A 22,848-nucleotide genomic window follows, 5' to 3' on the forward strand; every position below is an offset into this window, starting at 1 on the left:
CACTATCTCTGAGCTCTGTTGACTCTGTCCTCAGGCAGACTGTCCTCTCAGGGATCTGTCTGCCCAGGTTTGTGCATAGCAGAGAAGAGAGGGAAGCTTTGTTTCGGCCACTGAAGCAAAAGTCCTTCAGCCATAATCAAATTAAATGAAGTGCTGTAAGCCAGAGGGATGTGATAGATTTTTTGACCCAGACCTAGGTCAAGGGCCCCTCTGAGTCATGGTACCCCACTCTAGAAGCACAAGGACTGAGAATGGGAGAAAAAGTGGCCAAGATCAGGGCAAGAGTGCCAAGAGAAAGATGAGTAACTGCTGAAAGGCAAAAAGTACAGATGTTCCCAGGCCTAGGAACGGTGGGGAACCTGACAATGGCCATGGAGAAGGCAACAGTTACAATCCAGTGGTGATATTAAGGTGTTGGATATAATGCTATGGTGATGTGAGAGGTGGTATTTATAATGTCCACCTCTTGGGATGTCTGCCCAGCCTTCAAACTCCACCTTCTTTGGGAATTGCCCTCCTAACATATAAAAGGGTAGGTCCTAGACTTCCCTGGTGGTCCAGTGGTTAAGAATCTGCCTGCCAATGTAGGGGACACAGGTATGATCCCTGGATCAAGAGGATCCTACATTTTGTGGAGCGACTAAGCTCATGTGTCACAATTACTGAGCCTGTGCGCTAGAAACTGGAAGCCGCAACTTCTGAGCCCATGTGCTGCAACTACTGAAGCTCGCACATGTAAAGCCTGTGCTCAGCAACAGGAGAAGCCATTGCACTGAAAAACACACACGGCAACAGAGAGTAAGCCCTCACCGCAACTAGAGAAAGCCTGCTCAGCAACGGAGACCCAGCACAGCAAAAACTAAACTAATACACATTTTTAAATAAAAATAAATAAATAAAAGTGTATGTTAACATCAGGGCTTCCCCAGTGGCTCAGCGGTAAAGAATCTGCCTACAATGAAGGAGCCACAGGAGATGTGGGTTTGATCCCTGGGGTCGGGAAGATCCCCTGGAGGAGGGCATGGGTACCCACTCCTGTATTCTTGCCTGGAGAATCCCATGGACAGAGGAGACTGGCGGGCTACACAGTCCATAGCGTTGCAAAGAGTCGGACAGGACTGAAGTGACTTAGCATGGCTCAGAATGTTAATATCAAGTATGTTCACTGTGATACAGGACCTCCATGACCATAGCTCAGTGCCACTGTTACAAGTGGTCAGAGATGCTCCTGCCCATTAGGGGGTCCTTGATATCAAAAGTACCCCAAAAGTCATTTATTAAGGACCACATGGGCATCTGCCACTTGGGACCCAGTGCTCTGTGCTGCACAGAGTAAGGCATAACCCTCAACATCTGCTCAGACCTAACTGCACTTGGCCCCAGGGAAATAAACGTTCTTCTCCACATCTCCTGCCTCTCCTCCAAACAAAAGACGGTTGCATCCCAGTGCCGGTAGGTTTGCACTGCTGCTGAAATTGCTGACAGCCACTGCTTGGAGTGTGGGGGAAGACTGGCGAAAGCCCGTAGGTAAGAGAAAATACAAATTAATTAGCTTGTCAAATCCTTCCTCTGAGAGCACATTAATGCACAGATTCATGCGTAAGGGGGTATTGTTTCCGAGCAAGGGCTCAGCATCCATTTTCTTGCTTCACTTCGTGTTCCAGCGGGTAGCATGGTGTCTGCAATAGTAGCATATGATGGCTGAGGAACATTCTGCAATGTTAAACAATACATTCAGCACTTAAATTTGTAAACGCAGGCAAGACATTACATGCAAGAAGCCTGGTGCCAATTCTATACTGTTATGAATCTAGACATTGCTGTATGAGATGGTAACAATTGTGATGTGAGAGACAGGGATTTATATAATGCCATTACAATAGATTGTAATATGTTCTATGCTAATGGTAATTTATTATATACACACCATTTAAATGCACATGTTATGTAACATTTATAGCTCATCTGTAAATTTAAGTACTGTTTTAAGAATTTAATTTTTTAAAAAAAGAATTTTTTTTCAATTCTAATTACTACTACCTCCGCACATCAAAGTTTCCCCAAATTGAAATTTTAAAAAACCAAAAAAAAAAAAGACTGAAATTAAAAAAAAAAAAAAGACTGTCTAATTAGGCATTACTATCAGTAGAATACAATTATATGAAATTTTTATTATTTAATTAAATTGATCATTTAATTGTGTTGATCATTGAGCAACACAATTGATCATTTTGCTGAAATCAAAGCAAGAAAAATAGGTTTTATGGAATGAAGATATAATAATATATGAATTATTGTATCTTTATTTTTTAACTCATCTAATATTGCTGCCCCTTTAACAAACCACCTGTACATCCTTAATGATAATTAGATACAGTCATCTTTGGTACTTTGCTGGGGTTCTCTGTATAAAAAAAGCAAAACACAACAAAACATTTTTCAGAGTGTCTTTATGAAGGTGTAATTGTCGAAGTAGGAGGATAGATCTGTCATTGCTTTCTGGGAGAAGCCCCTGATTCCCTTCCACATGTTCCTCTATTTCCCTTAGTGGAGACTGGATGCTTTTTGTTCCTGGTGCTCAGTCTAAAGGTGAAAACAGTGGTGGAAGGTGGAATGCTGGAGATGGGGGTAAGGATGATGACCAAGGAGAAGGAGGTGAATAAGGCTGGAGCAGCATGCAGTCGGGGCCTCCCTCCTTCCAGTCCTGGCTCAGGGTCCTGAAGATGAAGTCCTGTCCAACCAACAAATAAACGAAGTAAGCGGACAGGCGAGCAGGGAGGGCCGACTTGCCCAACCCGAGGGGTAGAGTCGAGGCAGGCAGGGCGGCTCAGCCGGTCAGAGCCGGCTCCGGAGTCCCAACTCGACCCTCTGCAAGCCGCGTGACGCTAGGTGAGCCGCTCGGCCCCCTCTCTGCCTCGGCTTCGTCACTGACTTCACGCAGGGTTTTTTAAGGAGTAGGTGAGGTACCACTGAGAGTCAGACCTGGAGCCGAGAGCTTAGAACAGAGCAATCGCTCAGTTTGGCTTTTGTTCTTCCAACTCTAGGTTGTCAGTTCCTGACAGCAGATATCCGATTTGCTTCCCGTGGTTCATTGGCGACTTGTAGGTGCTCCGGGGGAAAAACGTTTAAGGACACCTCCCTCAGAGGGAGGGGGCGCAGGCGCCGGGCTATTGTTGCGGCCGAGATTCTTTCCGAAACGGAAAGCCCTGAATTAGGGGACCGCGGCTCTAATCTCTGTGGGGCTCGCCCGCTGCCGGCGGAGGCGGGGCGGGGGCGGGGGATAGGGGGGCCCCTTCTGGGGGTGCTGGGGTGTCACAGACGCCAGCCTGAGCCCCGCCCTCTCTCCCTGAACCCTCCACGTTTGATCGAACCCCGTGCCCTGCTCTGAGCCCCCCACCTCTTCTTTGACCGCCCCCCCCTTCTCTCACTGAGCCTGCCTTTGATCCGTGTCACCATCGTCTCACAACCTCTCGCATCCCATCCCCAACAGAAATCCCCTCCAGACCCCAAATCGATACCCTTCCTCTTTGAAAGCTTCCCACCTCACTCCAGGGGCAGAGCAAATGCTGCACCCCCTCCCATGGCCCCTGCTTTGTTCATCTTCTGTTACATCAGGCTGCTCTGCCCAGAAGCTGTGATCAGTCCTTCACACCTCTGTTCACACCCCACCCCACCCCCCTGCAGCAGGCGGAGCTCCCGGAAAGCAAAAGCCAGGTCTGACCCATCTGCAGACCCCTGAGCAGAGGGCAGTGTTCAAAACGACTTGTTGAAAGTGCCTGAGAGTGAGGCTAGGGGATTAGGGGGAAAAAAAAAGAGAGAGAGATTTGGGCCAGAGGTGTCAGTTAGGTGTTGGAGGACAAGACCCAAGAGGTCAAGACTCCTGCCATTTACCAGCACCTGAGGCCCCAGTGCTTTTCTCAGGCACCACTTCTTCATGCCACACTGAAAGCTGGGGTTTTTTTCCCATTTACACAGAAAGGAACTCAGAGAGGTTAAGTTCTTACTTCAGGCAACACAGCCAGTGAGGGATGGGCCAGGTTTAGAATCAAAGGCACGGACACACATTTCTGCCCTGGGACAGTGTGGATCTGGGGCTTAAAGTGGACCTGAAGGGTCTCCTGATTCCCAACACTCGCTGGAGCTGTGCCCCCACCCTCCCAACACCCTCTCCCTGAAGGAGCCAGTTCTGACTCAGGCCCATTCCCATCTATCCTCATCCTCGGGGTGATCCGGGAAGGAGCTCAGAGTCAGGAAGGAAACGTCCCTCAGATTTGGCCTCCCCCTCAACCAAGGCCCTGGCTCTGGGGCCGGAAGGAATCACTTTAGGGCTCTCCCAGGGGACCCACGACCAGAAAGAGAGGCGATCCGGTTCAAGTCAAGTGTGGCCAAGACACAGGCAGGGCAGGCAGCTGGAGCCCCACCTCATGATGTCCACACCCCACCTCTTAGAGGGCTGACTCTTTCAAGGGCTCTCTCACTCACAAACCCAATCCTATCTGACCTTGACATCATGACTTTGCTCTCCAGGATCCTGACCTCCTGGGATAGACTACTGTCTCCTCTCAGGCTGGGAGCTCCTAAGAGCAGGCTCTTTGACCAAGCCCCGTCCAGACCCATGGGGGCAGGGCTGTGTCTCCCCTCTAAGACTGGGGGCTCCCAGGGCTGGGACTGTGTCTCCCCAACTCTTGACCACTCCTGAGGGGAGGTGGGCTCACTTCCACTCACCCTCGTCAGATCGGGGGCCACTCCAGGGCAGCGACCTGCATTGACTCTGAAGGCCCCTCTTTCCGTAACCCGGTGTCTGTCCAGGGCTGAGAAGGAGGCCCCTTGCCTGCCCTTCTTCCCAACCAGGATGCTCCTTTAAGACCAAAAGGATGGGGGTTGTGTAAGAGTCAGACACAACAGCCCCATCCTCCCCCTCCTTCACAGGCCAGGTTTCCTGCCATTGACAGCATCCCAGCTGGGCTCTGCCTGGCCTCATGCTTAACCCCTTCAAGGCCAGATCTCAGGGCTACTGGGCACCCCAACCTTCATCCATAAAACCAGGAGAATGAAAGTCCCTACTTCATTGGGTGGTTTTGAGGATTAAATGTGTTAATCATTGTGTGAAGTACTTAGAACAGTGCTTAGCATATATCAGTCTCTTAATACATATTAACTAGTATTCCTCATTGTGTGAACTTGATAAATCATTTCACCTGAGTCTCATTCTCTTCAGCAGTCCAATGGAGAACATAATAAACCTACTTCTGAAACGTAGTCCTGGGGATGAATTCTGATCATGTACATTAGAACATTTTGTAGAGTGCTGTAACAACACAATATGGATGGACAAAAAAAAAAAATACTCCCTTTAACTAGGTAATAAAATTCGTTACCAGGAGATGGGCCTTGTAGTTTTCAGACTTATTACCTTACTTGCCAGGTTGAGGGTGCAGTGGAAAGAGTGGATTTGGGGTTGGAATTAGGTACCCCCAATCCTGTTTCCTTGCCTATCAAGTACGGTGGTCACCCCTGCTGGGTCTGCTGTTTAGGGTCTTTGTGGGGGACAAAGGAGATCAGAGAACAAAGGTATGAACATGCTTTGCAAACATTAAAAAGTGCTAGAAGGGAGGGAAAGAGATTTGTGAAGAGTCGGGAGGGGTGCGGGGACCCCTTGGCAGGGGCATTAGTCTTGGGGCTCTGGGTGCTGCAGAGTTTGCCCAGTGGGGAGAGAGTAGAAGGTGCACTCCTGGAACCAGCATTGTGGGGACAGGACTCCCCCTTGAGAAGTGAAGTGTCAAATAAGAAACTAGGCCAGCTCTAGAAGTCCCCGATGGGGGCAAAGAAGGAAAGAGGTCCTTTCCCCAGGCTTGGACCCATCCCTTCATTACCCTCTTCCCAGCCAATTCCATTTGCCATCAGAGGATATTGGACAGAGGCCCCTCCAGTAGGCTCCCTTGTGACCTTCCTGCCAAGACTTGTTGGGAGGGGCTCACCCTGCATATCTGCAGCACCCCTCTCCCCACTTTTAGGCTGCAGATTCTTGGCCTCACCCCTAGGGAGAGCAAGCTTGACACCTTTCACACACGCAGGCCAGGGCAGGTCTAAACCTGCTCCAGAGGGAAAAAGCATGGTGTACTACAACCCTGCCCTGCCTTCCCATCTGAACGAAGAGCATCCGCCAAGGCCCAGCAGAGCGGGCTGACCCCACGTGAATAACTTGTCCCCACCCCAGGCCTCTGGAGGAAGCTTGGGAATCAGAGACCTTGTTTGGGATGCTGGCTGTGCCCCAAGCTTACTGTGCCTCTATGTAAACCACTTAACCTGCCAGGGCCTGTGTGACCATTGGCTAAATAAAGGAGCTGGACGTGGTCCAAGGGTCCTCTCCTGCTCTGAGATGGTGCCCAGGAAGGAGTTAACAGAGGCCAGGCTCCAGGTCAGGAAGGCAAGAGTTAATCTTGGGGGTGGAGGCTCTCTTGGCTTTTCCTGTGGAGAGTGAGGTTTGGCTGCCACCAAAGTTACTTCCAGTCCCTGCTGTCCCTCCTGCCTTCAGTCTGGACCTGCCGGGGGACCCTGGCATTCAGCCTTCCCATGCAGAGGTGAGTGCATCCTGAGCCTGGAGCTGGGGTGGGAGGGCACCCAGACACCCAAGGGCACGGAGGCTGGCACCAAGCCAGGGAGCACTGTCCCCCAGCCCGCATCTGTGTCCAGAGCCGAAAGCTTGGGCAAAGTTCATCAGTCCACTGACCCCAGTGCTGGGAGAAGGTAGGCAGAGGGACAGAGGGCTCAAGGATGTCTGCCAGGCTTTTAGGGAGGGAATGTCTGCGGTCCAGCACCAAGGAGCTCAGAAGGCCAGGAAGAGGCAGTGGACAGCAAACTATTTTGGTCCCTGTGTTTAGGAACTTTTTATAGTCTCCTGCTCAGGGCTGGGAAGAGGAGGGGGCAGGAGGGTACCCATGAGGTCAGACAAGCACAGATCCCTCCTGGGACCTTAGAATCAGACCTGTTGCCAAGTTGAGTCTTTGGGAGGCAGGAAGGAGGGCACTGCCAGGCTCTCCTTGCTGCCTGGGTTCCCAGTCACCAGCTACCTATGGGCTGACTTACTGGACACTAAGTGGGTGTATGTAAGTGTATGTGTTTATACTCATGCAGGCTGCCCTGGGGGGAGTGGGATTGGTAGAGTTTCTACTCCAAGACCCCTCACCAGGGCTCCCCTCCCCCCATCCCTGGCAAGTTGTGTTTCTTTGTTGCCTCCAGCCCAAGGTCTCCTCAGCCCCGAGAACTGCTGTGTCCCTCTCAGCTGAATGGAGGATGGGAGGAGTAGGGAAACAGAAGTGGGGTGGAGTGTGCTGGGCTGTGTGGGTGGCCCATTCTATTACTGCCAAAGGAACTGTCAGCTCTTGATTTACAATACCCCTGGGCCCCCTTCCCCAGCAGAAAAGGAAGGTGGAGAAGAAGGGTCATGGGGGTCTCAGGGTGAGGGACCCAGAGGGCAGGTTTCTGGGAGTACAAGTTCCTGGGAAGAATTAGTGGAAGGAACTTTTTAGAGAGGTAAAGGGCCCATCTCTCGCAGAAATCGCTTGGTGTTAAAGCAGCAAGAACAGAAGCAAAACAGAGAGGAAAGTTCCGATAGGCAAGTGAGAGATTCAAACTACGAAGCGAGAGACCTGTGTTCCAGTCCTGGGCCCAAACTCTCAGTGAGACCTGAACTAGCCCCTCCTCTTTGCACCAGTTTTCTCTTCTGTGAAATGGAAGTGCAGGGGGCAAACAAAGTGATGTTTACAAGTTGGGCATTCTGGAATTCCCTTCGAAGGGGCACAGACTGAGTGGCATATAGCTGGCTGAAGTGACGTGGTGACCATGTCCCTCTCTTTCCCTGATGGCCCTGCTGGGCCTGGGCAGGGCAGTTGGCTGCAATTACCGGAGGCTCCTACCCTGTGGTTATGTCCCTGACCTCTCTGCTTGGGGGCGGGATGGGTGGGTCCTGCTGGAACCAGCGGGTGGCTGGGAAGCCTCCTTGTCTTGGACTCAAAGTTGCTAGGTTGGGAAGAGGTATTTTTTCCGGTTGAGGCTACTTTTGGGAACCAGGCCGGGGAACAGCCCCATTTCCTTTTCCAAGGGTCCGGCTTGCTGATGCCTACTTGGCATGGCCCTGTGGCCAGAATGGGGCACGCTCAAAAGGGCCTAGGTCTCTGGATGGTCAGAAAGCCCCTGCCCATTGTCTCTGAGGGATCAGGGAAGGGATACCTGAGCCTCTGCCCCCTAGGCATGGCACCTGGCTGACTTGCATGGGGGAGGGGTGGCTGGCTGACCTTATTCCCAGGAATGCCTTCAGGAGAGTCATCTCCTACCTCTCCCCCTGACCACTCCTCTTTCCCCAGCAGGTCCCAGGGAGCCCCAGCCAATTGCTCTCAGTTCCTTCACTATCTGCCTGCCTCCAGTGGCTTATGGAGCACTGTCCTGCCCAGTTCTGCTAAAATGCTCCTGGCCTCTCCCTCCACCCCGTCCCGGGGACGGACCCCCAGCGCAGTGGAGAGGCTGGAGGCCGACAAAGCCAAGTATGTCAAGACGCACCAGGTGATCGCGCGACGCCAGGAGCCGGCTCTGCGTGGGGGTCCCGGGCCGCTCACCCCGCACACTTGCAACGAGCTGGGGCCCCCTCCATCGCCCAGAACGCCCAGGCCCGCCCGCCGGGGCAGTGGCAGGCGACTGCCAAGGCCTGATTCCCTCATCTTCTACCGCCAGAAGCGGGACTGTAAGGCTTCGGTGAACAAAGAGAATGCCAAGGGCCAGGGGCTGGTGCGGCGCCTCTTCCTGGGCAGCCCCCGAGACGTCGCCTCGAGCAGCGCAGGCTCATCGGAGCGACCCGCGGCTCCCGGGGGATGGACCGCGCCCCAAGATGCCCCGGAAGCGGCGGGAAAGCGGGCATTGTGCCCCACGTGCTCGCTGCCCCTGTCGGAGAAGGAGCGCTTCTTCAACTACTGCGGCCTGGAGCGCGCGCTCGTGGAGGTGCTGGGAGCCGAGCGCTTCTCTCCGCAGAGCTGGGGCGCCGACGCTAGCCCCCAGCCCGGAACGTCGCCGCCGCCGGGCTCCGGAGACGCCAGCGACTGGACGTCCAGCGAGGGCGGCGCAGATCGCCGGGACGGTGCGGAGGGCGGCGGCTCAGCGGCGGCGGGCTCGGAGCGGGACGGGCGCCCCCAGGTGTCGGTGGTGGAGCGCAACGCGCGCGTCATCCAGTGGCTGTACGGCTGCCAGCGCGCCCGCGGGCCACCGCGCGAGTCCGAGGTGTGACCGCCGCCGCTCGGGGGCCGGCTCTCCTGGAGTTGGCGGTCCGGGGAAGGGCAAGGAGCGGGCGCGGGGCTGGACCCGGGCAAGGGCAGGGGCTCCCTGCCTCACGCGTCGAGTGCTTTGGGGCAAGCCCTTCCCTCTGGATCGCGGCGTCCACTCTTGAACCTTCGGAGCTTGGGACCAAACGGTTCCGAAGGCCCTTCCCAGCGCAGACTGAGGACGGGGAGGTAGCCGGCCTCGCGGCCCCTGTGGAGGCCGGGAGGTGAGTGAAGACTGGGTTGGGAGATCAGAGAACCTGCTGAATAAAGCCAAAACGTTCTTTAACGGACTCGGAAGGTTGGATTACAGGGCAGATGCGCCAGGGTTTTGGAGTGTGGCTTCCAGACTGACTGTGTGACCCTGGGCCAGCACTCCGCCTCTGGGAACCGCAGCGACACCCCCTCGGTTGATCAAAGTATTGAAATGGTCACAAAGCGCTTGGCAAAGTTGAGGAAGTGCTAAGTAAACGAAGCCTCTAGGACCACTACCGAATTAGCATAATACTAACAGTAACACTATTATGATCATCTCTGCCACTGACCGCGCCCCACCACAGGGGTGGGGTCCAAACTATTTTGGGGGATAGAGGTTGAGGGAGGGGTCTGCTCCCAGAAATCTGGGGTTCACTAGTCCCTGAAGGCCCTCATTCCTGGAGCTTTGCCGCCCATTTTGGTTACTCGGTAGGAAGGACTGAAATGTGGTGAATCCAGAATCAGGATAATAAAAGACTTTTCAAACCAGGATTTTGCCAGCCCACAGCCTCACCTCATCATTGCCTTTCTTTCCCTTAAAACAAGGTCACCTGTTTTCCTCACACGTTCACACCTCCAAGTCTTTATTCACTTCCTCTTCCTTTTAGGCGGGTTACCTTCCCCTTTCTTTCCATTCAGCTAAGATTCCGTATATGCGTTCTCTAGCTCTCTCTCGGGAACTCCTGAATTTCCCAGCCGGTCTCATCTCCTCTGAGCTCCCAAGTACAGCCTGATTTTGGGGCCTCAACCTATCACCTTGCGTGGGACCCGCTGGTAGTCTGGGTTCTCTTGTTAGTCTCTGACCTTCCCCTAGTACAGGGACAAGGCCACAAGCAAAGTGTCGAATTAAAAGCGGCTGGAGAGGGCGGCAAGACCTGTCCATACTGGTAAGATGGTACCCCAAATCGAATACAATCTGTACTGATACCAGGGATGTCCCTGGTCGTTTTTCTCCCTGTAGGTTTGTGGGGGCAGAAGGCGAGGACCACTCCAGTTGGACCCGGGCCTGAGGTTGCCCACCCCAAAGCAGCCTTCTCCGTCCGGACATAAAAGCACGCGGTCACCAGAGGTGTCAGGCCAGGTTTTTATCCGGAAGGGGAGGAGCGGGCGCCCAGTTCGGCCAGCCGGCCGGCTAGTCGCCCTTGGGTGCCGCTTTCACCCTCATCTCGGCCAGTTTGTGAGTGAGGAAGCCCCACTTGAAACCGGCCACGGGATCAGCTTCGCGCGGCTCGGGGCGCTCGGCGGCCTCGTCCCCGGCTTCGGGGTCCGGCTCCGGGGTGGGCTCCGCTCCGCGCAGCATGGACGCCGCGGCCGCCTGCTGCTGCTGCCACCTGCTGGCGAACGCGTCCCAGAAGCCCGGCCCGCGCGCCTCGGCCGCCGCCTGCGGGGCGGGCTGCGCAGCCAGCGGGCTGCGGGAGAGAGGCGGGGTCAGGGGCTGGCCGGGAGGCCCCGGAGAGGCCAAAGGACAGGAGGCGGGGTCAGGGGAACTGTCGTGGGGCCAGTGGGGCCCGGGCGAGGTCGAGGCCTGGGAGGGAGGAGAGACCCCGGAGACTGGGAGGAGGTCAGGGCATGGAGGCGAGAGGAGTACTCAGAGGCTACTGGGATAGGGGTCAGGGCATTAGGTGAGGGGGTCTGGGCTTCCCTCGTGGCTCAGCTGGTAAAGAATTCGCCCGCAATGCGGGAGACCAGGGTTCGATCCCTGGGTTGGGAAGATCCCCTGGAGAAGGGAACAGCTACCCATTCCAGTATTCTGGCCTGAGGAATTCCATGGACTGTATAGTCCATGGGGTCGCAGTCAGTCGGACACGACTGAGCGACTTTCACTTTCGCTGGGAAAAAGGGTCGGGATCAGGATCCGTGGGGAGAGAGCCGGGCTCACGGGGTCAGAGTTGGTACTCAGGGAGAGGGAGGAGGCCAGAGCAGGGGAGATGGAGGCTGCGGGAAGGTGGGGAGGAGCCCTGAGAGAGGAACGGGCGGAAGGATGGGAGGTGGTGGTGGCACCCGATCGGGGTGGGGGAGGGACGCGGTCAGATTCTGGAGGCGGTCCTTCGGGAAAACCCGCAGAGCCCGGGGGAAAGGGGCGGGGCGGGAACAGGGGTCTGGTTTCCCGGATGGAGGGAAAGAGGGTCCAGAAAAATGGGGGACGCTGGGGAGAGGACGGGTGCAGGGACCCCGAGGAAGGAGAAGGGCCTAGATCAAAGGCTTAGGGGAGAGGGAGACTCGGGAGGTAGCAAGGAGATGTCGGGAAGGGCAATCAGGAATGGTGTTGAAGCTTGAGTCCGTGGGCAGGAGAGAGAAAAGGAACCCTGCGGCAAGAGAGATGGGCGGGTCGGGGGAACCCTAAGGAAGAAAGGAATAGGCGGGATGTCAAAAGGGAAGTGTGACTGGGCTGGAGGAAAGGGCAGAAATGGAGTGTGTCCCAGAACAGAGCTGGGGGGAGATCAGACCCTGGATCTGACCCTGTGGCCCCCAGCATCAAGGACTCGCTAAGACAGGGGTTCCTAAACTGTTACCCTCAAGTCCTCAGAGAGCTCGCTGAAAATATAGATCCCCGGCCTCAGCCAACACCCACTGAATCAGAATCTTTGAAGGAAGGTCTGGGAATCTGTGTCTGTCTCAAGTTCCCTGGGAGGATGAGCGTTTAGACCAATACTTAAGAACCACTGATCTGAACCACTCTCTGTTCCAAACACCTAAAACTTCTCTCCTGGTTTCCCTTATTCTAGGGAGGTGACCCCTCCCACATGGATGGGGAGAGACACAGTAATACCTTCTAGCATCTCAATCCCAACAGCTGGTAAATTCCTCCTGAGATCTAATCTAATCTCCCAGATTGGCCTCTTTCCTGCTGAGAGAGAGAGAAACAGGAACAGCCAGGGGCTGGCCCTCCCCAGTCCTCCATGGTCAGAAAGGCAAAGCAGAAGGAAAGGACATGGGAGAAGAGGGTCCCCAGGTCTGTTTCAGACGGCCTCCCCCGAAACACACACGTACTGGTCAGCACAGGGCTCCGGTGGCAGCAGCTTGTCCTCATCTTCTTTGTTAAACAAAGATGACATCGTCAGCCAACCTTTCACCCCAACTCCCTGAACCTGGGAGAGAGGGGCTGAGGGTCAAGGAGGGCCCCAGCACACCTCCCAGGACTCCACAGAGGCTTCTGCCCAGTTCCCCAGGATTGGGGCGGAAAAAAGCAGAACTCACCCGGCGGGCCAGCTGTGACATGGGGTTGAAGGCCTCTTCAGTGGGTTCTGCCATCTCAGACTCCACTAACACTGGGTTCTCCTTCTGGGACACAAGACCCCCACCCAGTATGAGAGAGGCCCCAGAGGAATACGACCTCCCTTCCCTCCTGCCAGCCTGATGCACACAGACCAGGACTTGAAACCCCATGGAACAAGACACACCTAGCCCCCTGACACCCTCCAAAACTGCACACAGGTGTTTGTACCTCTATGCAAAACTACCTGTCATACACATTACCTGTAGAGTAGATCCTTGCAGACACCTTTGAGCTCACATACCTGCTCACCCACAGACACATTCATACACACTGCCACACACACGGACAAAGGCTTGCACGCCAATGGAGACACACACCTGTACATGAGTGTGCCTCCATATGGCTACAGCTCTTCACCTGTATATAGATACATGTGCTGTGAGACACTTACCCAAGGATGCTCATACAGTTCACACCTGTGCTCTTCCACAACTGCAGACAGGTGCATGGAAGCCCACTCAGCACGTAAAACTTCACCCATTCACAGACACTAAAACACAGATGTACACACACACCCAAACACGCATACCATACAAACACAATACCTGTGAATGCTTCCATAGTCTTCTGCCTCAAAGGTATACACCTGAAAATGCCTATAACCTGTTCACACCTGCACACACACACACCTTACCTGGGGATTCCACACAGAAACCAATCCCTATACTGACCCACAGACACTTCTACACAGGGTCAGCCCTGGACACCAACCTGTGTAGACATACATTTATTCACACTGACATACACACACCCTGGAACTAATTCCTGCCTCTGCCGTGTCTATTTGTGTAACTGCCATCCCTGGGGGCTCAGATGGTAAAGAATCCACCTGCAGTGCAGGAGACCTGGGTTCAATCCCTGGGTTGGGAGGATCCCCTGGAGAAGGGAACAGCGACCCACTCCAGTATTCTTGCCTGGAGAATTCCATGGACAGAGGAGCCTGGCAGGCTACAGTCCATAGGGTCACAAAGAGTCAGACAGGACTGAGCGACTTTCACTTTTACTTTCCAGAGGTAAGACTCTTTTCAAAAACCTTTTTTTTAATGTCAGAACAAACATGGTCCAAGTAATGGCTCTGATCTGAGCTGCTACAGTGACCCTCAGTGTAACAAATGCTGCTTATCCTGCCACCAGTCCCAGGGGCTCCCTTCCTCTCAAAGCAAATCATCCCACTTCTGCTCAGCTCTGCCCATTAGAAACGTGTGTCAAACTGAGTGTATCTGCATGGGTGTTGCCCTTGGGTCCTAAAAGGATCCCTTCCATGTGGCAGCCCTTGAGATCTTTGGAGACGCTGACCACTCCTCAGGTGCTCCCCCCCCAAGTCTTCCCTTCTTCTTTGGTTTGCTGGAATGTCCTGACTTTCTGCCAGTGCACCATGCCATTGGTCATCCCTGTATTGCCAGTTGCTTCCACACAAGTCAATGGCTCTTTCTCTCCCCTCCCTCCTCAGAACCAGTCCCTTCTTCTTCTCTGTACCTTTCACTCCTGCTGCCCCTCTGCCCATGCCCCATCCAGCAAGCAGGATGGTACCCACCTCCTCTGCCAGGCCCTCCTCAGATTCCCCACTCAGGGTCTGTAGCACTTTGGACTTGTAGGTTTTCCAGAAGGCCTGGCTCATGGCTGCATGGGAAATAGGCCTGGCACCCAGGCACGGGAAGCTGGTGGTTCAGGGGGCACCCAGTGAGTCTGGCTCCAGGAACCTGGTGAGTCTGAGAGCCTGTCCCAAGCATCAGGTGACCTCATTAAAGATGCACCAGCTTCCCCAGATGGCACAGTGCCCAGCAGGTGAACCCGATCCAAAAGAGTCTGCGGTGAGACCCAGCTTCTGCCCCTTCAGCCCCTTATCTTGACCCATATTTGCAAGAATAATGAAAACATAATGAAGACATCTTTCTTTACAGAAGCCTCCTTCCTGGGCCTAGGAGTTCTTGAATTTGATTATTTGGAAAGGCTCCAGAAAAATTCTTTTCCATTCACGAATTCTATTTACAAAGTCTTTGGGCTTAGGACCCACAGTGGTGCCTCTGCGGCTGTAGCCATACCAGCTGTGCCCTCAACAGGGCCGTACCCTCAACAGGGCCCTGCCCTATACCTTCACTCAGCCTGTATGGTCTGGAGTGGGAAGGCCCCAAGGCTCCCAGTGGGTGCCCTGGGCTTACATTTCACCGCTTTGGGCTGGAAACCGATTCCTCTCCCCAGGGATGCACGTGCTGGTCTCCCTGTTTCCTGGCAACAGGTTCCAAAGAACTGGAGCCCCTGAATTATTGCTGAGTTCCTGTGGTCAACCTGGAAGGAAAAAGGCACCCAGCTCTGATGCATGGGGAAAGGCTCTCTGGCCCTCTCCCCAGACTGAGCACACACCATCTAGGCTGATCTCTCTCTTTGATGCCAGCCCACGCCTGACAGTCCAGGGCTCAGAGCAAGGGGTCAAAGATGGGAGGTCCTTCTGTGAGAATCTCCTCTTCTTGTGAAAGGAGCTGACCCCCTTGAGTCTCTGACAGGGCACTGTGATCTCTGGGAGGAATAACTGGGGAGGGGTTTCAAATGGCGAGGGCTTTCTCAAGGACCAGAGATATCTCGGCGCCCTGTGGGAGCTGGGATCCCAAACGTCTTCACTCTTACTTATTCATTTATTCACATCACAGACATTTTTCAGTGCCTCCCAGAGATGCAACATTATTCCCCCTCTCCCCTCAACCGCGGAATCTAAGATGGGGGAACCAGGAAGGTGTGACAAGGCCAGAGGACGGCGCTGAAATCGGTTGGGCCAGGCTGGATGGGTTTGGCCAGGGGACTGGCCGAAATGCCCGCAGGGCTCACACCACCGAGCCCCCTCCAGTGACCGAAGAGGACGCTTGGTGAGGCCGGATCCCGAGCTCAGTCACTGACGTCGACGACCGCCTGGGGGCGCTCGAAGCGCGAGCCGCGCGAGTGACGTCATCAGAGGCGGTCCGGTGGAGCCCGACCCGTCCCGGAGCGTCGTATGACGTCATCGAGCCGTCCGGAAGCGCCCCCACGTGTACTCCCACCTCGGTTCTGGGACCTCTGATCTTGCTGTCACCCATCATGGGTCGCTCCCGCCGAACGGGCGCGCACCGAGCGCACTCTTTGGCCCGTCAGATGAAGGCGAAGCGGCGGCGGCCGGACCTGGATGAGATTCACCGCGAGTTGCGGCCCCAGGTCGCCACACGGCCCCGGCCAGACCCAGGCGCTGAACCCGATCCCGACCTGCCAGGGGGAGGCCTGCATCGCTGTCTGGCCTGCGCGTGAGTTCTGGCCAGGCCCAGGCCTGAGGAGGAGAAGGGTCCGCGGTACGGGCCGGAGGTGTGAGGTCCGGGCCCGGGGTGTGCAGGGTTTCCCTCTCTTGGGACCCATGTGGGTCTGCCGGCCTCCCATGCCTTCAAGCCCGGAGCCTAGCGTCAGGGAAGTAGGCCTACCTGAGAGGCATCACCTTCTGACTCTCCTCCCTACCCACCTCATCCCTACAGGAGGTACTTCATCGATTCTGCCAACCTGAAGACCCACTTCCGATCCAAAGATCACAAGAAGAGGTATGAAGGAGCAAGGAGAGGATTGATGGATGGGTTGCCGGGCAGACAGAGCTTGCGTCTGGTCAGCTTTCAATTCCTATTCTTTTTTCCCAGGCTGAAGCAGCTGAGTGTGGAGCCCTACAGTCAGGAAGAAGCGGAGAGGGCAGCGGGCATGGGTTCCTATATTCCTCCCCAGCGGCTGGCAGTCCCCACAGAAGTATCCACTGAGGTCCCTGAGATGGACACGTCTACATGACATGGCCTGAGGATGCAAGGCAGAGGAGCTGCCCATGGACAGTGGTACAGGGGCCAAGCTGGGAGAGACTGTGCGGATCTCTTTTGGTTTGGGGAGTGGATGGCCTCTTCCAGATACCCTCCTTTCCAATAAAAGAAATGGATAAATAGGGCTTGCTTCTGACTCACTAACCTCCAGGCCACTCCTCCAATTTCAAGCCCTGTAAAGATTTCTCTACTACTCCTGTGTACAGGACCCAGGAATTTACTCCCTGCTTGATTCAGCCTTAGAGCCTGCATCCTTGCCATCCCTCAGGGGTCCTGGCATCTGTGCTGAAGCCCCCTTTGGAGCCCAGGTGTGTGTGGGGTGATGGGTAGGATCAGGTTTATACTCTTGCTTACAATGAGGACAGGGAGTGACCCCCAGGAAAAGAAAGAAGTAGGCTCCTGAGATTGTAGCCCCTGTGAATCCAGGGGCCGAGGTGAGAGGCTGCCTGCTTCGTCATGGAGCCTGTGGCCGCCGCCGCTGCCCCACCATCTTCCAGACAGCATAGCAGGAGCCGCCCAGCCCGAGGACAGCCAGCACTGCAGCCACAATCCCCGCCAGCGGACTCCGGGGCTCTGCCTTCAGCTCCCCGGCTATCTGCATCTGGAGATGCACAGAGGGTCCGCCTGAGGGGTCAGTCGAGACTACTGGGAAGACGGGTGGGGTGGAAAGGGGCTGAGAAGCTACAGCTGGGGAAAGGAGATATGGATGCCATTGCTGCCCCAGGGAGATTCCACCCCAATCCCTCTCGCTTCACTGCCCATCTGGGCCCTGGTTGCTCAGGCGGCCGGGAACGTGACAGCCTGGTGACTGGGTATCATCCCGGCCATGGTAAGGGGCGGATAGGGTCGGTGCTGGAAGCCATCCGTTGGGGTACTTACCTGTAGCACTCGGAAGTAGCCAGGGGTCAGGCGTCGAAATCGCATGGTGGGTGCCGCTCGTCTCCCAGATGTCCTGTGGGGTGAAAGCCGAATGAGGACCAGTGGCGTTCGTTCATGATACCAAGAGGCGGAAATCAGGGCACAGAGGTTCCTGCTTCTCATACGTGAGAGAGCCTTGCCCTCAGAGGATGCTCACCAGCGTCTGCCTTCCCGGGTCTGGCAGGGGCGGGACAGCCAGACCTTTAAATCTGTCCCTTCCCCCACTGCCCGCCCTGCCGGCCTTAGGAGCAGCTGTCAGGAGAGATCAGCATCAGGCCTGAGCAGCTCCTCCCCCGCCCACTGGGGAGTGCAGCCCTGGGAGGCAGGAGAGGCCTTGCCTAGCAGCGTGGACAAGTCTCAGGCCTGGACCAGGTGCGGGAGGGCCTCCCCGGCCCTGGTTTTGGCCCTGTCCCTGCCTCAGGTAATTGGATGTCACCTGTCAGCTCTCAGCAGAGGAGGGGTTGGGTACCTTTAGCACCCCTTCCAAATAGGGGCAGGCCTTTTTCACTTGATTTCTCTTAGATCAACCATACCTACCTCGGGGGAAGGCACACTTCACCCCTTTCCCCAAGATGGAGTTCCTACAGGAACTTCCCTCCTCAGCTTGGAGACAATAATAAAAGATCTGCATCTACTGATTGAAAAAGCTGTTTGAGGTGTGTTAAGAAAAATAGTAGCTGATTGGGAATTTCCTGGTGGCCTAGTGGTTAGGATTCTAGGCTTTCACTGTCATGTCTCAGGTTCATACCTGATCTGAGAACTGAGATCCTGCAAGACCTACAAGTGTGGCCCAAAAAAATAACTGACTGTGCTGGGCATTATTCTAAGCACTTTACGTGTATGATTTCATTTGGAATTGATTATCTCATAAAAATGCAGAAAAGTGTGTTTGCTAAATAGCATGTAGAGTGTCTGCATATAGTATGTAGAGAAGGGAAGAACACCCAGAAAACTTAACAGTGGCCCATTCTGGGCAACGGGATGGGATCCTGCTGGGGAAAGGACACATCCACCTTCCATTTGGGCTTTTCTGGTGGCTCAGCCAGTAAAGAATCTGCCTACAATGCAGGAGACCCGTGTTCGATTCCTGGGTTGGGAAGATTCCCCTGGAGAAGGAAATGACAACCCACTCCAGTATTCTTGCCTGGAGACTTGCCAGTATTCTTGGCACAGATAGAGGAGCCTGGCGGACTATAGTCCATGGCATCGAAGAGTCAGGCAGGACTGAGCAACTAACACTTTCACTTTCCTTCCACTCAATGAGCTACTATTACCTTTGACATTTTTGCAGCAAATAAGTTCAAAGACCTTTTATAAACTCATAAAACTACCCTCAAAATAGAAGCTGCGGGACTTTCCTGGTGATACCATGGATAGGAATCCTCCTGACAATGCAGGAGACACAGGTTCGATCCCTGGTCCAGGAAGATCCCACCTGCCGTGGAGTAACTAAGCCTTTGTGCCACAACTACTGAGCCCATGCCTAGAACCTGTGCTCCACAAGAGAAGCCACTGCAGTGAGAAGCCTGCGCACTGCAACTCTATGTTAGACCCCACTCTCAGCAACTAGACAAAGTGTGTGCAGTGAATACCCAGTGCAACCAATAAATAAATTTATTTTTAAAATCCTGATTAAAAAATCGAAGAAAATAGAAGCTGCCATTTACCATGCCTCTACTTCTCAGCCCTGCCAGGTCCTTCAGGTGGGGGTAGGGGTTGGGGGGCAGTAAAGGCACCAGCGTAGCTGTTAGGCCCCCAGTCCTTTTCGGGGAGGATCTGAGTACAAGTGGTGTCTTGTTGGTTTCTCCCCTACAGGATTGTGAGTTCAGGGAGGTCAGGCTGGCTGGCGTCTCACCCCTAGCTCATGTGCCAGCTCAGGGTAGTGTTTGATGAAATCAGGATAATGGAGATACGTCTGTTTATTGGAGCATCACAGGGAAGCTAGTGTGGGAAGAAGGAAAAGCATTAAAGGAGGAGACAGCACAGAGGAGTGTTAGAGGGATACACAGAGTGCAGGGCAGGAGGACATGTGACCAAGGACAAAGCCAGAAACGTGAGGGCCGAGCTACAAATTTGAGCCTGCTGGTTCACAAATGAGGGAGCAAGGCCTCTGGGGACCTGGCGAGCTGGCATCCCCTTGAAGGAAGCAGCTGACAATCTGCACTCATGTTTGATGCCACGTGCGAAGGTAGAATGAGGTCAACAGAGCTGGCCAAGTTCCAGAGGACTCAATTTGTATGTGAAATTGTTAAATGATAATTAACACACACACATACCACATGGACATCCGTGGACCAAATTCAGACTTTGAATCTCTGACGATTCAGTTCCTGACAGGCTTTGGAGGTACTGGTAGAGAGTCCAAGTTAGGTGACACGGAGGGGGCAGCCCTCCCAGGCCCCTCCCCACAGAAGTAAAGCAATAACAACTCAGATCTACCTCATGTTCTAGATTTCAAATACTAAAAGACATCCTCAGAGCTAAGGTCTAATTCCCTCTCTGCTCTTCTAGAGACAAAGAAACAGGTTCAGAGAAATGTAAGAGGTGGACTCAGTCACATAGCAAGTAGAACTGATTTTTTTAAATTGACGCATAGTTGATTTACAATGTGTTGATTTCAAGTGTACAGAAAAGCGATTTTGATAAATACAGAATATAAGAATATATATATTCAGACTCTTTTTTCCTTACAAGTTATTATAAAATACTAAGTTTAGTTTTCTGTGCTATATAATAGGTCCTTGTTAGTTATCTGTTTTATACATAGCCACGTGTATGTTAATTCTAAACTCATGTGGAACTGATTCTGGCTGACTCCAAAGTCCTGGGCGTTCCCTAGCCTGGGATGATAATAATGATGATAACTGCAGACACTTAGTATGTGTCAGACATTGTTCTAAAAGGAAAGCTCTTAACTTGGGCTTCCCATCCCATCAACTTGGATGGGAAAAAAATTATATATTTATTTCCACTGACCTCTAACCAAAATTTACCATCTCCTTCTTTATGAAGTATTAACAGTATGTGTTTTTGTCACCAGTTGAAGATACATTGATATCAAATTGTAGTTATCACAAGTATCTCAAAATGTTACTTATGCTCATTAAAGATTTCAAAATGCTGACAGTCATTAACCCACTGCTAAATCACACTCTGTTTCAGACACTCCTAAAACAGAGCTGCCATTGACTGTGGCCAGTAGAGGGTTAGTGGCCAAATGGTGAATCCACCTGCTCTTGCATTAGTGACTCAGATTCTCAGCCTCTCACACGCCCTATCTGTAGTTGTTTGCTGACCAATAGGTGTGAGGAGGTGAGTCAGAGACCACCCCCACAATTCAGTGTTATTCATGCTGAGTAACAATACACTGATACCACTAGAAGAGGAAAAGTTAATTTGCCAGTCCTGTTATTGATACATATTAAATACATATTACTATATGTACTGATAAATACATATTACTATATCATAAATTTGTGGGTTTTAATATATTTTGATAGTAATTGTCCTCGCAATCTTCAGCATTTTGCTTTATGCTTTTAAAAGCAATGTTCTGAGAAAACGTCTAGGATTTCCACCAGACCGTCAAAAGGGTCCATAGTGCAAAACAGAGGGGGGTGGAAAGTAGTTCTAAAGGTTTTCAGTCAGTTCAGTTCAGTCGCTCAGTCGTGTCCGACTCTTCGGGACCCCATGAATCACAGCACGCCAGGCCTCCCTGTCCATCACCAACTCCTGGAGTTCACCCAGACTCACGCCCATCGAGTCAGTGATGCCATCCAGCCATCTCATCCTCTGTCATCCCCTTCTCCTCCTGCCCCCAATCCCTCCCAGCATCAGAGTCTTTTCCAGTGAGTCAACTCTTCGCATGAGGTGGCCAAAGTACTGGAGTTTCAGCTTTAGCATCATTCCTTCCAAAGAAATCCCAGGGCTGATCTCCTTCAGAATGGACTGGTTGGATCTCCTTGCAGTCCAGGGGACTCTCAAGAGTCTTCTCCAACACCACACTTCAAAAGCATCAATTCTTCGGCGCTCAGCCTTCTTCACAGTCCAACTCTCACATCCATACATGACCACAGGAAAAGCCATAGCCTTGACTAGACGAACCCTTGTTGGCAAAGTAATGTCTCTGCTTTTGAATATGCTATCTAGGTTGGTCATAACTTTCCTTCCAAGGAGCAAGTGTCTTTTAATTTCATGGCTGCAGTCACCATCTGTAGTGATTTTGGAGCCCAAAAAAATAAAGTCTGACACTGTTTCCACTGTTTCCTTACTATTTCCCATGAAGTGATGGGACCAGATGCCATAATCTTCGTTTTCTGAATGTTGAGCTTTAAGCCAACTTTTTCACTCTCCTCTTTCACTTTCATCAAGAGGCTTTTTAGTTCCTCTTCACTTTCTGCCATAAGGGTGGTGTCATCTGCATATCTGAGGTTATCGATATTTCTCCCAGCAATCTTGATTCCAGCTTGTGTTTCTTCCAGTCCAGCGTTTCTCATGATGTACTCTGCATATAAGTTAAATAAACAGGGTGACAATATACAGCCTTGACGTACTCCTTTTCCTATTTGGAACCAGTCTGTTGTTCCATGTCCAGTTCTAACTGTTGCTTCCTGACCTGCATACAGGTTTCTCAAGAGGCAGATCAGGTGGTCTGGTATTCCCATCTCTTTCAGAATTTTCCACAGTTGATTGTGATCCACACAGTTAAAGGCTTTGGCATAGTCAAGCAGAAATAGATGTTTTTCTGGAACTCTCTTGCTTTTTCCACGATCCAGCAGATGTTGGCAATTTGATCTCTGGTTCCTCTGCCTTTTCTAAAACCAGCTTGAACATCAGGAAGTTCACTGTTCACATATTGCTGAAGACTGGCTTGGAGAATTTTGAGCACTACTTTACTAGCGTGTGAGATAGAGCTGTTAATTCAGGTACTCCGCACAGCCCTCTGAAGTACGCTCTAATACCCATTCTACAGACATGGAAATTGAGGCCCGGTGGGTCGGTTTAGGCCTTGTCACACAAGCTAAGAAGCTGCAGCGTTGGGGTTTAGACCCAGGCTCGGGCTTCCTAACCTTTCTGTGCCTCGCTGTTGTGATCACTGCTCACTTTCTGGTCCCTTTCTGAGAAGGCCGGAAGGTCAGGTCGCATCCTGCCATTTGAGGCCAGTTTTGGTTGGAGATCCCAGGCCAGCTCCGAGGTCACCCGTGTCACACCCAGTGGCCCCACCCCCTGGTTTGGCAGCCAGATATTCTGGGATGCCTGAAGGGCGGGGCAGGAGACGGAG

The 22,848-nt window shown here is 53.1% G+C and overlaps 4 protein-coding genes and 1 long non-coding RNA gene across 7 annotated transcripts; 2 read left to right on the forward strand and 3 right to left on the reverse strand.

The window, feature by feature from the left end:
- Window positions 1–2,433: 2,433 nt before the first annotated feature.
- On the reverse strand, window positions 2,434–4,873 carry LOC147377439 (uncharacterized). Its single transcript, XR_015137918.1, has 2 exons — window positions 4,726–4,873; window positions 2,434–2,731 (listed from the first exon to the last, which is right to left on the reverse strand). It is a non-coding gene; the product is annotated as an uncharacterized LOC147377439 (long non-coding RNA).
- Window positions 4,874–6,268: 1,395 nt separating this feature from the next.
- Window positions 6,269–10,052, forward strand: FAM110D (family with sequence similarity 110 member D). 3 transcript variants are annotated; one of them, XM_086329172.1, is made up of 2 exons: window positions 6,269–6,581; window positions 8,367–10,052. In XM_086329172.1, exons 1-2 carry the CDS (start codon window positions 6,574–6,576, stop codon window positions 9,271–9,273), a joined length of 915 nt encoding a protein of 304 aa, XP_086185298.1. In that variant the 5' UTR covers window positions 6,269–6,573; the 3' UTR covers window positions 9,274–10,052. The 3 variants fall into 3 exon arrangements, with proteins under 3 accessions (XP_086185298.1, XP_086185291.1, XP_086185306.1); XM_086329165.1 differs by having other exon boundaries at window positions 6,330–6,581; window positions 8,364–10,052; XM_086329180.1 differs by lacking the exon at window positions 6,269–6,581 and adding an exon at window positions 6,725–6,747.
- Window positions 10,053–10,692: 640 nt separating this feature from the next.
- On the reverse strand, window positions 10,693–14,467 carry C2H1orf232 (chromosome 2 C1orf232 homolog). The gene is made up of 4 exons (XM_086329225.1): window positions 14,372–14,467; window positions 12,759–12,842; window positions 12,552–12,649; window positions 10,693–10,969 (listed from the first exon to the last, which is right to left on the reverse strand). The coding sequence occupies exons 1-4, from the start codon at window positions 14,453–14,455 to the stop codon at window positions 10,693–10,695; spliced, it is 543 nt and encodes a 180-aa protein (XP_086185351.1). The 5' UTR covers window positions 14,456–14,467.
- Window positions 14,468–15,846: 1,379 nt separating this feature from the next.
- On the forward strand, window positions 15,847–16,771 carry ZNF593 (zinc finger protein 593). The gene is made up of 3 exons (XM_086329185.1): window positions 15,847–16,103; window positions 16,326–16,388; window positions 16,482–16,771. Exons 1-3 carry the CDS (start codon window positions 15,904–15,906, stop codon window positions 16,621–16,623), a joined length of 405 nt encoding a protein of 134 aa, XP_086185311.1. The 5' UTR covers window positions 15,847–15,903; the 3' UTR covers window positions 16,624–16,771.
- A 332-nt stretch (window positions 16,772–17,103) lies between these two features.
- ZNF593OS (ZNF593 opposite strand) lies at window positions 17,104–17,250 on the reverse strand. The gene has a single exon (XM_086329199.1). It carries the CDS (start codon window positions 17,248–17,250, stop codon window positions 17,104–17,106), a length of 147 nt encoding a protein of 48 aa, XP_086185325.1.
- Between the last annotated feature and the right edge of the window lie 5,598 nt (window positions 17,251–22,848).

Source organism: Bos grunniens, chromosome 2, assembly GCF_055505025.1.
Source record: "Bos grunniens cultivar Pamir isolate PY7600 chromosome 2, Bosgru_T2T1.0, whole genome shotgun sequence".
In the NCBI taxonomy this organism is placed as follows: Eukaryota; Metazoa; Chordata; class Mammalia; order Artiodactyla; family Bovidae; genus Bos; species Bos grunniens.

Excerpts from the sequence above, each read along its gene's own strand:
- ZNF593 (XM_086329185.1), top strand. The coding sequence starts at position 15,904 with ATGGGTCGCTCCCGCCGAACGGGCGCGCACCGAGCGCACTCTTTGGCC. Across the intron at positions 16,104-16,325 it reads CATCGCTGTCTGGCCTGCGC|GAGGTACTTCATCGATTCTG; the intron begins GTGAGTTCTGGC and ends TCATCCCTACAG. Across the intron at positions 16,389-16,481 it reads TCCAAAGATCACAAGAAGAG|GCTGAAGCAGCTGAGTGTGG; the intron begins GTATGAAGGAGC and ends CTTTTTTCCCAG.
- C2H1orf232 (XM_086329225.1), bottom strand. The coding sequence starts at position 14,455 with ATGAGCCAGGCCTTCTGGAAAACCTACAAGTCCAAAGTGCTACAGACC. Across the intron at positions 12,843-14,371 it reads AGGAGGGCCTGGCAGAGGAG|AAGGAGAACCCAGTGTTAGT; the intron begins GTGGGTACCATC and ends CTTGTGTCCCAG. Across the intron at positions 12,650-12,758 it reads TGTCACAGCTGGCCCGCCGG|GTTCAGGGAGTTGGGGTGAA; the intron begins GTGAGTTCTGCT and ends CCTCTCTCCCAG.
- ZNF593OS (XM_086329199.1), bottom strand. The coding sequence starts at position 17,250 with ATGCAGATAGCCGGGGAGCTGAAGGCAGAGCCCCGGAGTCCGCTGGCG.